General features: G+C 59.7%; 1 protein-coding gene across 6 annotated transcripts in view; it reads left to right on the forward strand.

Annotated features, from left to right (window-relative positions):
- The window catches only part of LOC119107811 (fibrous sheath CABYR-binding protein), a 41,346-nt gene that overhangs the window by 5,133 nt on the left and 15,012 nt on the right, over window positions 1-21,201 (forward strand). The window contains exons 1-3 of one of the 6 annotated variants that reach the window (XM_037231363.1): window positions 9,645-9,663; window positions 10,335-10,501; window positions 10,965-11,159. In XM_037231363.1, coding sequence (XP_037087258.1) covers window positions 10,352-10,501; window positions 10,965-11,159 — 345 coding nt within the window. In that variant the 5' untranslated portion in view covers window positions 9,645-9,663; window positions 10,335-10,351. The other 5 variants (XM_037231361.1, XM_037231362.1, XM_037231364.1 and 2 more) reach the window with 5 other exon arrangements.

Here is a 21,201-nt window from a genome sequence, read left to right on the forward strand (position 1 = left end):
TGCGAATGCACTGCCGTGTCAATGGCATGGCGGCTGGTTTGCTCAACGCTTTTGAAACCACGAAACTGGGATGCAGCCTTGTCGCCCAGATACGGCGACATTTCGGTGTCATCATCCCGTTAAATGATGACAGCGGGAGAGCTATCGCCACTCCCGTCCATATGGATGAGGATTGTTTTGGAAGGCCCATCGGCCTAGCCGCCGCCGAAAGCGTCCTTTTACATGCAAAACGTAGGCACCGCACGGTCGAGCCACCATTTGTCATGCTAACCTGCGGCGCGGCAGGCGAAACTGACCTACCATGGGAGCCGCCGAGGTCGGGGCGTGCAGGGGGGGGGGGGGGGGGGCACCACAGCGGCGTGTGTCAATCTCTCTGTCGCGGTTCTGTCTGAGGGGAGCGAGTGTGTCTGTGACTGTGCTGCTGGTGACGCGGGTCGGCGCCCACTCTCGAGCAGTACGACACGCATCCGTCTGCAGGGGCTGGGACTGCGGCTGGAGGGTGCAGGTGCTGTGGCTACGTGGCCGATCTCAGGATCGCCGAGGGCGCGGGCAGCGCGTGAGCCTTTAGAGAGCCTTTGGAGAGCCTGCCTTCGGCTGACTCCTGCCAGTGTGATTCTGAGACCGCGCGTGTGTGTAAAGTCTAAGTGTCAGCTCGCATGTCATGCGTCGATTTCACTCCGCTTGTGTGCGGAAGTGACTAGTGAGTAAAGTGAGTCAGTTCGCTCGGCTGTCGCCTGGCCCTTTGTGTCGGCATATGACTGTCTGTCAATTGCATGTGACTCAGGTGCTGTTCCGACTGCATTGACTGCCGACATGACCAGATGTAACTGTCGTCCCGACTAGGCATTACTGTCGTCGTTACCAAGGTTTACTGTCTGTGTCACTTAGTATATGGGCCTGGTTCACACCGACGCCGTAGGGACCCCGCAACGCCCCCAGAAAGGCACCCGAGCGCAGTGTGATGCGCCGAAGCATTGGTAATTCCTCCGCGCCTCGGTAACAGTGCGCACCGGGTGAGCACCGGGAAAACCATGCAGAACCGCACACCGTTCGCCGCAGATGCGCCGCAGCTATATTTCAAACTCAAACGCACATGTATGTAAATGTGCCGAAGCATTGCAAGTTCTACCAACACTCGAATGGTCGTTTTTAGGCATGCATGCAGTGATCTGTCAGGAGGGTGTGTGAACATTCCTATGTGTCCATGCGGTTCATGCTTACATCCCGCCTGAAATGTGTGATCGGTGCGATATGGCGAGGTCTCTCTCCACCCCGCGTCGTAACAATGGCCATCGTACCCATGTGCTTCTGCCGCGTTTCTCCTGCTCCGCTTTCAAATTCGTCAGGAGAAGCAAATCTTCCTCTTTCATAGTCCACACAACAAAGCACACAGATTTCATTCCCTTCGGACGTCCAAAGCCCCGACGATCTTATCCGCACTCCGTCAATGGATGGGAATTTTCATCTACGGAGGCGGCCAGATCGTCCGTAGGCCACCAGATTTTAGCTTCGTTTGGAGACTTGCGCAGAAAGAGTTGTCTGGAGTTTTTTTTTGCGTTACGGTGGCCCGTATCCGTTATGGAGCCTGTGTGATGCAGGCTTAAGTCTGACTTTTGGCGTGGCTGTGTTTGACTGTCGGCATAGCTGTGTCTGGCTGTCGGCATGGCTGCGCCTGGCTGTCGGTGCCACCATGTCTGGTTATCAGCGCGACTGTGTCTGGCTGTTGGCACAACTGTGTCTGGCTGTTGGCGGGACTGCGTCTTGTTATCAGTGTGTCGGTGTCTGTCTGTCGGCGTGGCTGTGTCTGGCTGTCGGCATGACTGTGTCTGGTTGTCGGCATGACTGTGCCTAGCTGCCTGTATGACTGTGTCTGGCTGTCGGCATGACTGTGTCTGGTTATCGGCATGACTGTGCCTAGCTGTCGGTATGACTGTGTCTGGCTGTCGGCATGACTGTGCCTAGCTGCCTGTATGACTGTGTCTGGCTGTCGGCATGGCTGTGTATGGCTGTCGGCATGACTGTCTGGTTATCGGCATGACTGTGCCTAGCTGTCGGTATGACTGTGTCTGGCTGTCGGCATGGCTGTGTATGGCTGTCGGCATGACTGTGTCTGGCTGTCGGTATCACCGTGTCTGGTTGTCGGCATGACTGTGCCTGGCTGTTTGCATGACTGTAGCTGTTGGTGTGACTGTGTATGGCTGTCGGCATGACTATGTCTGGTTATCGGCGGGACTGTGTCTGGCTGTCGGTGTGACTGTGTCTGGTTATCGGCGTGAGAGGCTCTGGCAGCGTCGTCGTAATCTCGTCATCTGCTGTTGGCGTAACTTTTTCCTGGCTGACGATTTCCGCGCTGATACGTCACTTGAAATGGGTGCGTGGCAGGAGCCCATTTTCCGGTAGTATAAGCGTTATTTACCAAGTTGCACCGCGAAGGGCTGACCTGCCTGACCCACCTTCTGTCTGGCCCGTCTAACCTGACGGTCTGCCTGACGTGCCCCCTGTCCTGTCTGCCTGACCTGCCTATCTGTTCGGTCTGCCTGACCTGCCTCTCTGTCCGGTCACCCTGATCTGCCTGACCTATCTCTCTGTCCGGTCTCACTCACCTGCCTGACCTGCCTCTCTGTCCGGTCTCCCTGATCTGCCTGACCTGCCTTTATGTCCGGTCGGCCGTGAGTCAGCCGCCGCCGAGTCGGATGACTCGGTCGACTCGGCGGCTCCGGCGGTGGCTGCGGCCCGCCAGCGGACTGCGCCAAGGTCAGCGGGTTATCCGGACAGGCGCGGACAGGGCTGGACCCGTTCCCCGGCCGGTGCGCTGTCCACCGGCGCTGTGGGAACGGCACTGCGGGGCGGCCTGGTCCCGGCCGGGTGCATCGACCCCGCTGCTGGGGCGGGCCGGCCGCCGCCAAGCCGAACTGCGCTGATCAGAGACGGACTGCGCTGGCCAGAGACGGACTGCGCTGGCCAGAGACGGGCTGCGCTGGTCAGAGACGGGCGGCGCTGGTCAGGACGGGCGGCGCTGGTCAGAGACGGGCTGCGCTAGTCAGAGACGCTGCTGAGCTGGGCTGCGCTGGTCAGAGACCCTGCGCTGGTCAGAGATGGGCTGCGCTGGTCAGGGACATCCTGCGCTGGTCAGAGACCCCCTGCGCTGGTCAGGGACTGGCTGCACTGGTCATAGGCGGGCTGCGCTGGTCTGCAAAGCCCTGCGCTGGTCAGGGACGGGCCGCGCTGGTCAAAGACGGGCCGTGCAGCTCAGAGACGCTGCTGGGCTGGACTTCGCTGGTCAGCGCCACTGCCTTTCCTGGTCGAGCTGGGTCAGTCAGATCCGTCGCCAAAACTGATGCTACCCGCCTCGAAAATGGCCCGAGACTCCGGCGCTGAGGAATCGTGCCTGCTGATCGTGGATCGTGCTCAGAGCTGTGCAGTCACGTTAGCTGCGTCGGATGAACCTGCATCAGCCCAGGCTTCAGACGCGTAGTTCTTTGATCACGGTACGGAAACCGGTACGTAGTAGCCATAGCCCGTTACCTTCAAACCACTGACCGTAACCAGCTCGGCAGTGTTATTGCTTTCACAGCGCTCCCCCATTTCCGGCTCCAACTCATTTCTGCTCCTCACCGCAGGTGGGTTCGATTTTCCGATTTGGATGGGCTCGTGTTCTTTGTCTCGAGCTGATAAAATCTCGGGGCTCATATCAAACACGTGAGGTTGAAAATCAGTCATCTTCGCTGTACACCGTTTTTGGCTTGTCAGCGCGATGACCCTTTTCGCTGGACTACAGATTTGTCGCCCACTGGGATGCTGGGGCTGCTACGCAGTGCCCTTGATTCAACCTCAACCTCAAGCCACTGTCCCGTGGCCTCTGTCTGACCTCGCGGCCACTGTCTCTGTCCTTTGGCTGATTCTTGAAACACCCTTCCGCTGAATCCGGATCACCCTCTGGTAGGTCTGCGACGCAATGTCTCTCACTAGCACACCGTGACCTTACCTCCGATCTTGTCAGTCTCATGTGCCTTGCGTGACATCGCGCTCTCGTCTCTCGCTCTCGTCATCGTCTCTGTCCGTCTTCCCTCCGTATGGTGTCGTTTCTTCATATTGTAATGGATTGTTTCACGGTTTCTGCTTGTCACGTGTGCCTTTTCTCAGGCTTTGCTCCCGTTTGTTGTCTTTTTTTCCTCCTGCTCTCCCTGATTCTGGGCTATATCTTGTGTAACCCGTTGTGACGCTTGTTTCGCCGTTTCCAAATTCCGTTCTGGACGCTTCCGCTGTCACATACTGGCAGGATTATTCCCTTGAATATCTGGTGACATGCGCGGCTTGTGTGTGTGTCCAGTCATTGCGTGCCGACTGGCTGGCGTACGCGAGCGCCGGGCCGGGTCGGCTGTGTTAGTCTGCGCCGTCGCCGGCCACGCTCCAATACTCGTGCGGTGGCGGAGCGCGGTGCGCGCGGGCGCGCTCTTTGTTCCGGGCCTCCTGCGGTCATTGACTGTCGGCCGGCGGTGGAGCGGCTGGCAGACGGCAGGCCGCTCGTGTCGGGACGGACCGCGCCCCCTTGCCTGCCGTCGGCGGCGACCTGTGACCGTGGCCGTGGCCGCGGCCGACTGCGCCGGCAGCGACGCGCCGCGCCGCGCTGTCGCCGCACTCGCGCCGGGCGCCCGGCGTCCGGCGGCGATCCGCCCGTCAAACGCGGCCACGTGTCGGGGGTGACGACCGCCACTGACCGGGCCCGGTTGTGTGCGAGTGCTGATTGATGGTCGGCGTCACACGTGACGGCGGCGGCTGAGGCGGCGGCGCTCCTGAGGAGACGGGTCCGTGCCTCGTTATCCACGGCGTCCCTCGTCCCTCGGCGTGAGCAAAACAACTCCACAGCGCCGAGGCGCGACCGTTACTTTGTATTCGACGTGCTGCGGGTGGCTTGCTAAGCCCGCTGCAGTCTGTCCCACCTGCCGAGCGCCAGATGCCGTGTTTTTTCCCGGGCGGCTCGCCTTCGGCACTCGCCGCTGCCGGGTACCAGGGTCACCACGGCAGCTGCACGGTGCGGCTGCAGCGGGTGCAGCGTGCCTCGGCCCCAGCTGAGCCGGCCTGTGTGCGATGCAGACCGCCGCCCCGAGTCCGAGAGACCGAGACCGAGACCGAGACCGAGACCTCCGTCTCAGCCTCCCCGCCCCAGCGGACGGGTGCTGGGCGCTTTCAATTGCCCCGGCCACGGCCCATTGAGCGCGCCAATCGAGGCGGTCCGACGTTCAAATTGCGGAGCCGGTCCCCTCGGCCCAGACAGAGGCGACGTATTGTGCGCCGACTGAGCGCGATTGGCCGGAATTGGCCGAGACGGGGCGCCCGCGGGTGCGGGGCGGACTGCAGAACCGCCGCAAGGGCGCCGGCGCCCGGCGCGGCCGACCTTCCTGCCTGGTGGTGCGCGCTGCACGAGCTGCACGGGCCGGGGACGGCCCGGCCCGGCCCGGCCCCGGCACCGGCACCGGCACCGACAGCGGCACCGGGCCCGTCCGCCACGGCCGTCGCCCGGTTCGGCCTGGCCCGGCACCGGCACCGACAACCGACAGCGGCCCCGGGCCCGACCGCCACGGCCGCCGCCCGGCTCCGACACTGGCGCTGCCGGAGCCGTCAGGTGACGGAGCGCGTCTGTGTTGTCGCGGTCTGCGGCCGCACTGCCCGCGGCCGGTCACTCGACGCCGCCGGCCGGATGTGACGTAGCCGCGTCTTGATTGCGACGAGCCGACGCGTGTCGGATGGGAGGCCGGCTAGCGGCGGGCTGGGGGCCCGGGCCGTGACTGCGCCCCGCGGCCGCGGCCCGGGGACGGAGCCAGACCCGACGGCTTGCGCCCGACAGTAGCGAGCCGGCTGACCCCGGCCAGACCGGGTCGGCGCGCCGCCAGTGGACTGGGAGTGTGGTAACTGAAGCCGGGCGCCGCGCTGCTGACGACAGTGCTCAGCCAGCGCCGGTATCTCGCGGCTGGACGTGCCCGCCGCCGCGGCTTCTGTCGAGATCGGCTCCTGTCGGCCGTTCCGGCGGCGGTGTCCGGTTCCGGCGGGGTGGCTGGGAGCGGTGTTGGTCCGTGGCCCCCGTCAGCGCCTCGGCCTTCGACACAGCGCTAGCCACCTTCTGGCCCGGGCTCTCCGTGGGCCTGCGCGCTCCGGGCGCCGCCAGGCCGACGGCAAACGGGGCTCTTGGGAATAATTCGTCATGCAGCGTTAAGGGTTGGTGTTAAATTTAACCGATTTTCGTGAAGGGATACTAGTCAGGGCCACAGAGCAGTCGGTCATGCCCGTGAACAGCCACTTCGGTCGCTGGGCTTTGTTGCCTTTCCTCCCCCTTCGACAGCAGTAGCGGTGACCCTGCACGAGTGCTAACGGGGTTTGCCGGCTGGTGTCGCGGCGGCTCACGAACTGCGCCACCACACCGTCTCCTAAGGTTGGCCGGGGTGTGCTTCGCACGAACGGGCTCCGACGTGCGGCCCGGGAGCGATCAGTATGTCTTCGCCGCGATCAGTTCGCCGTCACCGCGAAAGACTGGCTGGAGGCGGGGAAGTTCATGGAGTTTGTCTCTCTCCATGCAGCAACAGGGCCTCGCCCGATCTTCTCAAGGTTGCGGAAGAGGCGTGAGTCAGCATTGCCCCATGCCGGCCCGCTTCGTTATTGGGTTTGACCGTACCGCCGCGCTGGCGCTCGGTGTGCCCGCACCGGACGCCGCTATCTGGCCAACCACAGTGGCTGTCTGACTGGCGCGTGCCCTGACCCCAGCCGAGGACCCTCAGTTGGTCTGACCCCAGCCGCGGACCGTCAGTTGGTCTGGCCTCAGTCGTGGACCTCCAGTTGGTTTGACCTCATCCGCAGACAGCCAGCTGGTCTGGCCTCTTTCTTGGACCGCCAGATGACCTGACCTCACCCGCGGACCGCCAGCTGGCCTGAGCTCAGCCGCGGACCGCCTGTTGGCCTGACCCCACCCGCGGACCGCCTGTTGGCCTGACCTCAGCTGCGGACGGCCAGCTGGCCGTGTGTCGGGACGGTCGGGGACGGCGCCGGCCGGGCCTGGCCTCGGGTCGTCTCGGCGCCGGCCGCTCCGGCAGGTGTTTGTCATACGGCGGCCCCAGATGCAGGTGCGATTAGCGCAGGCCGGCGGCGGCCTCTCAGGGCCTCGGCGCGCTGTTTGTACGACCGCTGGCGTGCGTGCGCTGCACTTCCGCGTGCGGCACGCGCCCCAGCCGCTCCGCTCGGTCCGCTAGGCTCTGGCCTGCTCCGGCTCTGGACCGCGGCGCCTGCGGGTGCGTCCGTCTGGGCGGCGTCTGTCGGGCATGACATATTTCGTATGCCATTCATGAAGGCTGGTCTGTCTGATTCTGTGCGTCCTTAGTGAAAGCGACCACCGCCGCTCTTGGTTCGGTAAGAAACAAGAATGATGGGCGATGGGACGCTGCCACTGGTTGGGGTAGCGACATTCAATGGCAACCAAACATGGTACACGAGGAACGCTGCACTTGGTTTGCACCTGAAACATGGCCAGACTTTTGAAAAATAAAGCAGAGAGGATACAGCAGTCATGTTGGACGTCCTGACGCTATCCTTAAAGGAAATGTCCCACATTTGAAAATATTGAAAAAGCAAGTATCAGCTATGATCAGGTCGCTTATAGCCAATAGCATACTTATGGCTAGTGGAGTATTTCACATTTGTAGGTGGTTTTGAACTAAGATCGCCACTTTAAGGATCATTTGGCGCAGTTCACAGCATTGCCCTATCTGTACTCGACTTTAAAGCTTTCTCTGGTGTGTGATCTTGACGTCCGCGAACATGTGCAGACTTTTCAAGATCACTTAGACATTCAGGACGCCATGGAAACATCGTGTGAATGCTGCCAACTCACTGGTCATGTGATGCCGGAGGTCGTCAAAAGTGTGATCGTGTCGTTCGTGCCTGATGTGTGGTAGCACGGTTTCTGATATCGACGTATTTCGGTTGGCCCTCAACCAATGTAATGCATTGAGTGCAGCTTTCCGACACGAACCACGTTTTGTGCTATATGATACAGGAGTTTGAACATTGATACGAATCATGACGAAAATAAGTCTGTGAATCGAATAGCTTGAGAATAGCGTCATTGCCGAGTACCTGAATGCGAGTAAGCAATACAAAATCGCAGAAAGATGTACAAAAACACCGCGGGAAAGGGCCAAAACAAGCGCATAGAACCACATTATGTTTCTGCAAACAACGCACCGATTAGCACGACACCCCTCGACGAGCTGAAGTACTCCAAGTGAGTGGGCCCGTCCACTACACCTGCAATTCCGACTGCCAATAAGCAGTCATAATTGCATTTATCACTTCATGACATTTATCGAAACTAATATCAGTATTAAATTCGAAATTGCATACCAAGCCGACACGATTCTTCATATTTTTAACAGCGAGCCACAGTTTTTACAGGTCACCAACATTCGGGAGATTAACACGCGTTCGGGTGGGAGGCTGGATACCCTTTGCTCGAGGGGGGGGGGGCAATTTGACCTCCACCCGAGCGCGCGTCAGACATGGAGGAATTGCCAGATATTGATACGATGCAGTGCATATCTAACTTAAAAATTGAGATGCGTGAAAAATCCGTTACATTCGAACGAATTCAAATTAACGGGCATGATGCGTAACACCGTACGTACGCGCAAGCGATTTCAAGAAAAAAATGTGAAATAAACAGGCATCATATGCATATCTTAAATAATATCTCATTTATCATAGAAATAAGTGGTAGCTGCTTCTTGTGTAATTCCCTGAATGTTAAAATTGAGTAGAATCGGCAGGCAAGTTTGAATTTACTGCTGATACTCGTGTCGGCAAAAGCATGTGACCGAAACATCACACCTTTCTCTTTATTCTCATGTTTATTCCATTGGGAATAATGCATTTAATACTGTCCCATCTATGCGCGTAATGTTCCACGTAAATGCACTTAACGTACGTAATAGACCATTCTAAGCAATAGAGGTTACTTAATCGAAAGGAAAGCGTCATTTCACTGAAAGTCATTGGCAGCGGCGTAGTTTCATAAAATGAATTAGAGGGGCGGGGGAGAGGACTGAACAGCAAAATGTGACTCAATCTAACCACAAAATATGTCAAATGAGTTTCTCCCCAGATTGGGCCCACTTTCTTCCCAAAGTTGGAGGAGCCCAGGGTGGGGGCTAAGGCCTCTCAGGAAACAGGAAACAGGAAACTACACATATAGTCATTGGCAGGAGTGTAGTTTCCTCCTCAGTTCGGGGGCTCAAGCCCCTCCCGACGTTGGAGAAGAAAGTGAGCAAATCTTCACTGCTCGGCCCTCTCCAATGCCTTCTGCAAAACCACGCCCGTGGTCATTGGCAATTGCTTTGGCAGGGGTCGAGTTGGCAATTTTGAAGAATTTTGTAGATGATCATATTACCGAAGATATGCTTTTTGAAAAATCAGCTAGTTTTGGACCTGGCGTTTTGGTTACAACGATATTTCAGCTGATTTACCCACTATAGTGTGACAAAGTAAGGATTTTGACTTCCGGCAGATCTTTGGCAGTAGTTTAAATGCCTTAGCGTGTTCGATTTATGATTTTGGCGCTATGAGTCGTAACCACCGTGCGTGCCACGCTGGATTTGGTTGCGAGCAGAACTTTTTAAAAATGTGGGAATGCAGATGTTTTTTTACGTTCTTTCTTTCTAAATAGCGCCATTTCATTCATGTTAATGTTATAAGATACTGAAGGTACAACTGCATCCTCAATTAACTACACACGCGTGTCCATGCTAATGACCTTGGAAAGCTGCGGAATAGAAAAGCTGTTGATCTATCGCCTTGTGTGTTTTAAAACGGCGCTGCGCGGTCGTGGTTTGAGTTCGGCATTATTTTGTAGGTTTAGTTGAATGCGGAGGGCAAAACCCCCGATCAGTTCTTCGTAATGGTCTATAGCACCGTAATGACGCCATGCTTTTTATTTCAGCGATAAAGTTATCGACCGCTGTTTTTGGCTTTCCGTTGCTTTACCTCCATTTCATCCTGGCAAGCCTGCACTGTCAACGCTTAGTCACGTTTTAATATATGCTGGTTTGTTCGAGGGGTTACTAAAGCCATCCGAAGTGTGTGTGTGTGTGGGGGGGGGGACGGGGTTGATGCCGATTTTTGGTCATTTTTCTTTCCATTTAACTCCCATGGCATCAATGCCACTTTTTAAGTTTTTTTTGAAGGAGGGAGATTTTAGTTTTTATTGGGGGGGGGGGGGGGCTCAGCTTTTGCGGGCGTTTTGTGTCTCTTGTGTGTCGATCCCATCCATCTAATCTCGGTTTTCGTGCTTCCAGACGCACTGCTGTGCACGATGGGTCTGAAACAGAGCAAGCGATCATTCCAAGTGACGACAGGTTCACCAAAGAAGGGCGGCGTGGTTGACGCCAAGATTGAGGTTGTTGAGGCAAAGGAAGACGCCCCGAACAATGGCGACGTAACGCCGCAGCACACCAAGCCGGAGGTCAGTACCTTTTCAACGCTGTGAGCGGAAGGGAAGGGAAAATCAATGTCCGCTTCCCTCGTATGCAACAAGTGAAGTAGACCAGAAATCCATTTGTAGCGTTTACAACAGAAAGACGTCGCTGGTGGTCTGGTAATCTAAGGCTATGGATAAGGCTTGCGTACATTACGTACACAAGGCTATAGATGAGTCATACTTACATGTGGTCTAGGGCTATCGATAAGTCGTATTGCTTAACTTAAACATTATCCGACACGTTTATCCTCTTCTTGGCCTGCTGCTGCCAGCGGGAGGCTCTTTGCAATTGTCTTCTTTGATGTTGTGCATGACACTGAGTTCGATCTCTAGGATGTATTTATATGCTCTGTATGGACCTGCCATGCCGTATGGCGGCTACACTGCATGATCGCACGGACGTAAAAAGGCATGATTATTGATCTCAGTCGTGCTGTTTTCGCTGCAGCAGCCCGGAGCAGACCAGAATGGCGGCGGTGGCGACGCCGAGGTGAACGGCGAAAATGGCAAGCAGGAAGCCAACGAGAAGGGGCAGCCGGAGGAGAAGAAGGTGAAAAAGAAGAGGAGCTTCCGTAGCTTCAGTTTCCTGCGCAGAGAGAAGAAACAGAAGGAGGTGAAGAACCAGAATGCGAAGAATGATGACGTGAGTACCGAATATTTGTCATGTGCTTAACACAGTCCTCATTCGTGTTTCGATCACAGCCAGTCCTAAAATTCCTGGTTTCGAATGGGAACGTCCCATCCTGCAAATGTTACGAACTCGCGCGGTACTGAAGGTGCTTCGCCCTCGTCCCGCACCCTGGCGGTGGGCTCTGTACCGAATCTACGTTATTTGGCCGCACGAGAGCGCTGCATGACGTGGTCGAGCTGGCGCTGTGGTCGCGCGCGGTCCGGCCTGTAGACGCGCTGCCGGCGGATGCCGCTGCCGAAGCCATGGAGGCGCGTCGCTGTACGGCGCAGCGGCGTGTCAGTCGCGGCGGGGTGCGGCGCGGCCGGCCCGGACGCCCGGCGGGTAGACGGTGCCGCCCGAGCTGCATGGACCGCTGAAGGCAGACTGTGGTAGCACGCTGGGTGGAGCGGAGATGCAGCCTGCGCTGGCTGCAGGTGGCGCCTCGGAACAACTGACAGAGGGCGCTCGCTGTCGGCCGGCCGCCGCTGAGACGGCTGAGGCCGGCTCGGCGGGGACGGCAGACACACGGCCGGCGTCGGCTGCACAGCACGGCGGCCCCATATTGACGGCCACTGGTAGGAGGCGCTGCGCTTGTGGAAAGCGTGTGGCCGTCCCGTTCTGTTCGCGCGTGGCACTCGGATGATAGGCTGGGCTGAGTTGATGTAGTTCCTGGCCACTGCGACGCTGCTGTCGCGGAGCGCAGCGCCGTGAGCGCAGCCCCAGCGCAGCGTCTGAACGGGCTGCTGCGCTTGCGGCGGCACAAAGCTCGATCATGTTGGTTTGGTCGTCCACTGAGTTATCCGTTACGACTGCATATGCACACGCCTGGCTGACGCTGGGATGCCGCTCCACCCGAGCCCGCCAAAGCCGTGCGATGGAGCTGCCCGGATGGGGGTGAGAGGGCGCGGTATTCGCTTATCAGGCTCTTTGCACGGCCGTGGTAAGCCGGCGTGGTAGCCGGCCGTGAGGCGGCGGCGGCGGCTTAGGCTAGGCCCATTACGTCCGACCGCCCCCGTCGGACCTACCACCGCCTCTGTGCATCTCCGTCAATGGGAAGCTTGTGTTGGGATCGCTTCTCGGCGTCGAAGACCGGGTCGTAAATGCTCAGGGAAGCGTGGGAGTACTTTGTCCATTAGTCATCTCGGTTCAGCGAGACAGTCAGGCTATATTGGGTCATAAAAACCGCGTCATTCCACGTGACAGACCAGCTTCCGTCTAGTCCCTCTCAAGCAGTGGCTTTTATTATCCTCTGCTGGCAGTTTGAGACTTGAACTTTACGTCTGGGATTTTAGGGCTCCAACTTTATTAATTATCGAATATTGCCTTTATTGTAAGTGATTCGTAGGGTGCAAATTCAGAACACTCCATTTATTATTTTTTGTTAAAGGGATTGCTCCACATTTATGTGTGGTTTTGAACTGAAATAGCTATCTTGAAGACCTTTCGGTGCTGTTCATAATCCTGCACGTCTTAAGACATAATCCCTCCTCATTTCTCAGCTATATGCCCGCGAAAATAGGCAGAGGTATATCGGTGAGAGTATTCCAAAGTCCCCTTGCCACTCATGGCGTGAAAATAGCGTCATTTAAATGCTGCCATTCCATAAGTCATGCGGCGATCAAGGCCGATACAAATATAATTGTCGAGGCGTTCGTGTTTGGCGTTGGTGAGCACGATTTCCAGATATATCGGCATTTAGTTGGCTCTAAGTCGATGTCGTGTTGGGTACGATAACGTAATCAAATCACCTCGCATTGGGAAGCATATTTGCTTAACGGAGAATCGTTCTGTCTAGAGCAGGCTTTTCCACTTAAAATGTATACCAATGGTTATAAGTGAGCTTGTTTCATTTGATCTCACTCATGCTTCAATGTCTTCAGATGTGGAACATTCCCTCTAAGCTTCAGGCTCCCCAAGCTGTCCCACCACGCGGCGTTGAAACAAAACTGTAGAGTGAACGTGTTAATTCTCATTCCCCGTAGCTATTCTGCCTTCGTCCGCATACCAGCTGTTGCAACCGCCTCGTATTTTTGCGGGTATTTATTTTTGTGAGCATTTGAAACCGCAACAGAAGTGCGCATATACGTACAGTAATATATTTCTCGCTTTGTCAACGTTATCAACGTTGTCGACTTGCCTTGTCTGCGCGTTATGGCTGGCAGTCAGCCGTGTTGAATCGCTGTCTACATGTGGTAAGCACCCTGAAGCGGTGCTTGGTAACATGATAGCTAGTTTTTTTGCCACTTTCAACGTTTATGGCTTCCAGCAGATGGCGTGATTTTACACGTTTCAGTATCATTGTCTGCTTTGGTGTAACGGTACAATCTTTGTGTTTCAACAGACATCATGGTGAAATGAACCTTTAATGGTTTCTGATTCAAAGGAAAAAAATCTGAAGATCATGCCGATAAATGTGAACCCTTCAGTCCTTTTCACGAACAAGCAACTAGGGTGAGGCCCCAGATGGAGGTCCATGCACTGCATTTGAAATCCAGGTATTTGGCCGCCGGATAGCGAAAATGAGAGTGAACGGATACATGCACCGATCGTTCAGTGCCCCACATGTACCGGCACGCTGGCTTAGGAGAACGGGATGTTCCGCCGGCCGCCAGCCGCCGCCGCGCCGGCGGCGAGTCAGTCTGGACCGCCGGCACCCCTCTTCGGCGAAGGGCGGCGGCGGTGGCGCCGGTGCCCTGTCTGAGATGTGCCTCCCCCGGGGCGGCGGGGCGTGACGCTGCCCGGCTGTTGGCGGCGCCGGACAGGGGAACACCACACTGGCGCAGCAGCGAGCGCCACACGCCCCCCACCCTCCCTCCGAGGCGGCGGGGCGTGACGCTGCCCGGTCGACGGCGACGCCGGACAGTGGAATACCGCACTGATGCAGCAGCGGGTGCCGCATCAGTATAGTGTACTGCTGTCCGGCTGACGGCTACGCCGGACAGTGGAATACCGCACTGATGCAGCGGCGGGTGCCGCATCAGTGTAGTGTTCTGCTGTCCGGCTGACGGCGACGCCGGACAGTGGAATACCGCACTGATGCAGCAGCGGGTGCCGCATCAGTATAATGTTCGGCTGACGTCCGGCTGACGGCGGCGCCGGACAGTGGAATGCGGCACTGACACGGCAGTGGGCGCCGCATCAGTGTAGTGTTCTGCTGTCCGGCCGACGGCGGCGCCGGACAGTGGAATATCGCACTGACGCGGCAGGAGGCGCGGCTCGCTCAGCCGGGCGCGGTTCAGCGTGGACCGCAGCTGAGCCGTCGCCTGCCTGGTATGTGCTCTCGGATTGCGCCGGCGCGACTCGGTCTGGCTGCCGGGCCTGACCACACGTGGCGCGGTGCCCGTCGCACACGTGGCGCCGGCGGCCGGCGCGCCTCCTGGCACGCGATGACTGATATGCTCCGCAGCCGGCCTTGGCTGGCTGGCTGCCGGCCGGCCGCCGGCCCGCCCGCCCGCCCGCCCGCTCCGCCCCTCCGGCCGCGGCCGTTTCGTGGACGTCTGCCCCGAACACCTGGATCGGCGGCACCGGTAGACGACGAGAGTTTTGTAAGCGGCCGGTCGGCGGCGACGCCCCGCACATCTCGCGGCGCGCAGCTGACTCCGATTAAGACCCTGAACTATCCCGTTCTCGCGCCGTACATTGGGTGTAGACCTAGGCTGCTATTATTACTCTGGCCTGAATGGGACGTGGTGCCTGCCTGCTGTACCATACCATGCCATGTCGAGATAAGTTCACTCGAGGCACCATCTACCAAGAGTTATTGAATCAACAACTTCTCACCCAAAGAGATGCATTTACACGTGATTAGTACAATGATAGACCAGACGATCTTGCTGGCACATTGTCATGCATGTTTCTGCAACAATATCCTCTCGCCTGGGGCTCCACACCAGTTTGGTTGTGGAAAGCTAGCTTTCAGGCTACAATGCTTAACATTGATTTCGCTCCTGACGTTTGTTCTTCTTTCTACACACTTCGTTAAAAACTGGCCTCAAAGTTAATAATTTCGTGGTGCGGAAGTGGTGCGGCCTGAGCCGGGGGGCCCAGGGGGGGGGGGGGGGGGGGAGGGGACGACTCCAACCACGCAGGCGTACGCTGAAATACACCACTTATGCCGTCTTTGACTGTTGTGGGTCCGCCGACGCCCATCACTCAGTGCCGTGCACGCATTTGTAGCTGTCGGTAATGACGAGCTGTACCCATTTGCTGTCATGTCGTAGAAAGCGTATGAGGACCCATGACGAGCACTCAGTATCCGGCAACTTAGAGGAAGCACTCAGTATCCGGCAACTGAGGATGACCGCATGGTTCATTGTGCAGTAGAACATGCGTGCCAACCGTCAGCCGGAAGTGAACCGAGTTGGACGTGGGCGCAAGCCTCGAACGGGGAGCATGTGCTGCGCTGTCTGTTGTCGCGTAAGTTATCCAATGGCATGTGACGTCCGCTGATCGCTGCCTCCGCGCCAACCGACCGGCCGCGAGGAGGCGGCGGCGGCGGCGAGGGGAGGGGGGCGGCGGCGGCGCGTGACGGGCGGGGGGCCCCGGCATAAACAGAGCCACTGCGGTCCGGCCATGATGCAACCGCGGCAGTGGCCGGCCGCCGACCGCGTCGGCATGCGGTCCCAACACTTGTTTACAGGCTGGGACCGGTGGCGGCGCCGTCGCCGGAGGAGCGCTCGGGGGCCGGGGGTGGCACGCGCCGCCTTGAACGCCGGCCGTCTCCCAGGTGGGGCCGGTGGCGGCGCCGTCGCCTGAGGCGTGCTCGGGCCCGGGGGTGGCACGCGCCGCTCTGAACGCCGGCCATCTCCCAGGTGGGGCCGGTGGCGGCGCCGTCGCCTGAGGCGTGCTCGGGGGCCGGGGGTGGCACGCGCCGCTCTGAACGCCGGCCGTCTCCCAGGTGGGGCCGGTGGCGGCGCCGTCGCCGGAGGAGCGCTCGGGGGCCGGGGGTGGCACGCGCCGCTCTGAACGCCGGCCGTCTCCCAGGTGGGGCCGGTGGCGGCGCCGTCGCCTGAGGCGTGCTCGGAGGCCGGGGGTGGCACGCGCCGCTCTGAACGCCGGCCGTCTCCCAGGTGGGGCCGGTGGCGGCGCCGTCGCCTGAGGCGTGCTCGGGGGCCGGGGGTGGCACGCGCCGCTCTGAACGCCGGCCGTCTCCCAGGTGGGGCCGGTGGCGGCGCCGTCGCCGGAGGCGTGCTCGGGGGCCGGGGGTGGCACGCGCCGCTCTGAACGCCGGTCGTCTCCCAGGGGGGCTCGTCATGCCAATGAACGGCGGGTGCCACTGCCATGCCGAGTAACGGTACCTGGGGCACATGGCCGGCCAGCGCCCGTTGTGCGGGGTGTGGCCGCGGCTGACGTGCTCGACGAACGGTCCGTGTTGACGTGGCAGCGATAGGCCGGCTCCCCGGGGCCGCTGCGTATCGCTGGCCGCACCTGGCGTGCCCCAGACGGCGGTGTGGGGTGCCGCCGGCAGGCCGCGGGCGCGAGGCGCGCCGCTGCCTGGCGGGCGACGGCCGGCACCGTCGACACCGTCGGGGCGCAGTCGTCGCAGCGGTTTGGCGTGGCGTGACGATTCTCCGCACTGGTCTGGCGTGCCCCGGGCGCGGCCGCCGGGGCTGCGACGGCAACGTCCGGTGCTGCACCCTTACACCGCGCGATAAGGGAGAGAGGGGGCGGGGGGGGGGAGGGCTGGCGTGGTGATGAGTCACGCGGGGCCGAGCGGAGTCTGGGCGAGCGGAAATCGTAGAGGCCCGGAGCCTCGCCTCGAACCTGTGCTCCGACCGTGACACCAGGCCATGGCGTGTCTCGCCCAGGACTGTCCGCCTGTCTGTCCGCGGCCGCGCCGGGGGTGCGCCCGTCCCGCCCGGCCCGGCTGAGTCTGGCTCGCCGCCCCGCCGTGGAATCGCCCGGCACGACACCGCGCCGGTCCGGTGCGAGCCGCGCGCCAGCGGGCCGGGGCCGGGCATCGCCTTGGACCGGCCGTCTTCGCCGGCTGCAGGGCGGCGACAGGCGGCGGACGACGGTCTCATGTCCCGGGGCGGCCCACTTCATGTGGTGAGAGGGTCGGAGCACGGTCAGGCACCAGCCTCCGGCTGCCACCCGCTGCCGTCTGCCGCTCTCTGTCCGGGGTGGCTGGTCGTCGGCCCGCCGTTAGGGCTCGAAGGCGCCGGCTCCTTGGTGGCCAACAGAATGCTGCTGCACAGGTGCATGACCTAAAGCGACGCCCGTGTCGCCTCAGGGCGTGGCCCCCACTGTTCGGTGCGTCAGGGTTGCGTGGAGGTTTCGAATGGTTGGATGGATGCTTTCGTGGAGGATGGTCTGGTGTTCGCAGACGGATAAACTACGTTGAGTGGTTGTCGTCATGAGTCCGTTCAGCACGCTGCTGGGTCGTCACATTTGATGTTCTGCCTGCCGATGGGGCGGAGGTGGCGGTCCGTTTAGTGCCTTCAGCGGTGCAGAGGCTCAGTCTGAGCGGGCGACCCCCCGTCTCAGAGGCAGGGCGGTCGGGCACTTCAGCTCGGCAGCTGGCCGGCCGCCCGGCGCGGCGGTGCGAACTCGATGGCGGCGCGCGCGTCTGCATGACTGGCCGCGGCGGCGCCGGCGGCCATTACACAGGTGGTGGCGTCCGGCTGGGCACGAGCGGGCACAGCTGGCGACGGCGCCGCCCCAGGCTCGCCAAGTGGGCCGGTCACTCGCCGCGACAGTAGCCGGCCGGACCGCTGCCCGCCGCCCGCCGCCAGCCATGGACAAACTCACCTCGTTCTTCAAGGATGTCGACAGCAAGATCAAGTCCAAGTTGACCCCTAGCCGGTCGCCCAGCGAGGAAGTGAGTGTCCCGATGTTGGTGGGGACTGGTGTTGGCGGATAGAGGCTCCGAAGGATAGGCACCTGAGTGCAGCATCTACCCCCCCCCCCCCCCCCCTCCCGTCTATGTCATTCCGTGCAGAGCCGGGTGGCGCAGGGGCTGATGGGCCGGTCTGTCAGCGCTTGTCCCGCCGGTTTGCATGATTGGTCTGCCGCCTGTGAGTCTCGCCTCGTGAGTCAGAGCACGCGGCTCGGCGGTGAGACGGGGGGCCGAGCATGCGGCCGGGCGGCCGAGCCACGGCGGCGACTGTGGCCCGTGTGGCGCGCCGCCGCCGCCGCCGCCGCCGCCGCCGTCGCCGACGCCGCCGGGCCGCGCCGTCCGCTTCCAGCTGCGGCTGGCTGCGGTGAGGACGGCGCAGACCACTGGCGTCGGCGCCTCTCGTCGACTGCAGTCTGCCACCAGGGTACGGCCGCAGACCGCGACGGTGTTCAGGGTACGGCCGCAGACCGCGACAGCTCCAGTCTGGTCCCGTCAGTCCGTGGTCGTGTCGTGCTGCGGCCCGGCGATGGACTATGGGCACCGGCGCCGACGCTCTCAGCGGTAGCGGCAATAGCAGGGCGGCGGCGCCGTGGACATTTTCTGAGATGTCCCGCAATTGGCTAAGAATCGAGAGGTATTGTTTCCGAGCAGGTGATTCCACCTCTGAGCTGCGTGCCGTTACGCCAGATTGCATAGTGGTGACAACGAACTTCAATGTTCCTGGATTCTACAGTTACAACTTTGCCGCCTTCGTCAAATGCTAGTGGTCGGTAAAATCTCTAGTGGTTGGTTTGAAAGCGCCATGCCAAACACTCCGTGCCCTTATCAGAATTGAAATATCATTTCCACGTAAAATCAGTCCCGCACGGCGAAGTACCTGACACGTATCGAGAGCATGACTGAACATTCGAGCGATGCACCTGGAACATGGTACATAGAACTTTGCGGTCAGTGTTTGCGTTACATAGAGTGTGTCGTTACTCCAATTAGTTAGCTCGGCGCGGAAGACGGTGCGTCAATGGGCAGAAAACGTGGTGGTTGTGGGGTTAGGTCATTGTAGCGTGGGAACACGTGACAGGCCGCATGCAGCGTCGCCTAATCTACAGGATATTTGTTGCCAGCTGTCTGGCCATTTCGCCGTAGTCCTTCACCTAAATTGTGGCTGGGCTTGAACTTCTTGAGGTGCGCTGCTATTTTCCAGTGTTCTGACTTTGTTTTACAGGAACGCATTACCGCGCTGCCAGCTGGAGAGAAGAAAGTTGCAGTTGTATCGTATTTATTGATGAATTTCACGCTTTCGTGATGTGCCATTTCGTATTCGTTACTGTAGGCAACCTTCTGCATTTTGTGTTGCCCCATCCCCAGACACTGGTATGGAAATTAGTAAAGGTACATTTTTGCGGCCAGGGGGTTCCTGGGTGGGTTCCTGGGCGCGAGCAAGCCTGCGTGGCGGATTGGAGCAGACCACTCCCTGAGGGGAGATCGCTGTCCGTGCAAAATACTCGAATGATGCCATTGTGGTCACGATCACATTAGGATTATGGGTTCTTATATTGATGGCTGGCAGCGAAATCAGCCGCTCGCATCCAGATTTTACATACTTGTTAAAAAAAACGTCGGCAATTTGTTTGGTGCCTAATACCATTTTGAGACCCGGGCCACAATGGTAATCATCGTGCATACAATCGTATGACATGCATCTTGCATACGACCATACAACGCGCATCGTTCATGCAATTTAACACGTGTAATCCACACTAACGTAGACACATCACATCACATTCACACACATCCTCCACTTGAAAACGGACAATTGGACGTCAAAGTAATCTGAAGTGAATCTGCTACAGTCTTCAGAAACTGAACGGCGTTTACTCATCTCTTGCTGATAACGGACGTTCAGCACTTTACCGAGTTTGCTCACATTTTCTGCTTCGCTGCAATGCATTAGTGATGCCACTGGGGCCTCTGATTTTGTAATGTGGCAGCGCAGGAACAAGACCCGTGGAGTAGGCGTGTTACTGGCTGAAACCGGATTCTCAACGGTGACGTCTCTGGGACGGGCCCGTAGAGCGCAGAGATAGCAATGTCGAAGCACGTGCCGATCGGAGGGGCCTCGGCAACGTCGGGTGTGTCGCATTCCTGGCGGTCGCGTGGCCGGTCATCTGTTGACGTGTGACCTGACGAAAGGCACGGCGCCGTCCCGGGCCGCGCCACGGACACACCGGCTCCGCGCGCGCCGACACCGAGCCGTTTTTAGCGTCCACTGCTTATGGAGAGAGCGAGGCCTTGCCTCCAGATTAGTCTCGCGACTGCTGATTGTCTGACTGCGGCGCTGGGCCGGACGACGAGGCGCGCAGTGTCGCCGAGGCGGGGAGCCAGGGAGGGAGGGGCGGGGACGGGTGGACGCCGCGGGGCGTGCGCCACGTGGCGCGGCTCACAGGGTCGCGCCGTCGCGTGCCGCGCCGCGCCCGGGCCGTGGCGTACACACCGGGGCCGGCACGGAGACGGTGAAGCGGCGGCGCCGACGCCGGCCAAATAAACACAGACTGCGCCCGAGGCGAGTGCTAATCGATAGCGGCGGGAACGGAGGGCCGGGCTGGGTCAGATGACACCGGGAACAGCGGACCAGGCTGGGTCAGATGGCACAGGGAACGGAGGGCCAGGCTGGGTCAGATGACACAGGGAACGGCGGACCAGGCTGGGTCAGATGGCACAGGGAACGGAGGGCCAGGCTGGGTCATATGGCACAGGGAACGGCGGACCAGGCTGGGTCAGATGGCACCGGGAACGGCGTATCAGGCTGGGTCAGATGACACAGGGAACGGCGGACCAGGCTGGGTCATATGGCACAGGGAACGGCGGACCAGGCTGGGTCATATGGCACAGGGAACGGCGGACCAGGCTGGGTCAGATGGCACCGGGAAGGGCGGACCAGGCTGGGTCAGATGACACAGGGAACGGCGGACCAGGCTGGGTCAGATGGCACAGGGAAGGGCGGACCAGGCTGGGTCAGATGACACAGGGAACGGCGGACCAGGCTGGGTCAGATGGCACAGGGAACGGCGGACCAGGCTGGGTCAGATGACACAGGGAAGGGCGGACCAGGCTGGGTCAGATGGCACAGGGAACGGCGGACCAGGCTGGGTCAGATGGCACAGGGAACGGCGGACCAGG

The sequence above is a fragment of the Pollicipes pollicipes genome, unplaced genomic scaffold, assembly GCF_011947565.3.
Source record: "Pollicipes pollicipes isolate AB1234 unplaced genomic scaffold, Ppol_2.1 Scaffold_6686;HRSCAF=7923_pilon_pilon_pilon, whole genome shotgun sequence".
Taxonomy (NCBI): domain Eukaryota; kingdom Metazoa; phylum Arthropoda; class Thecostraca; order Pollicipedomorpha; family Pollicipedidae; genus Pollicipes; species Pollicipes pollicipes.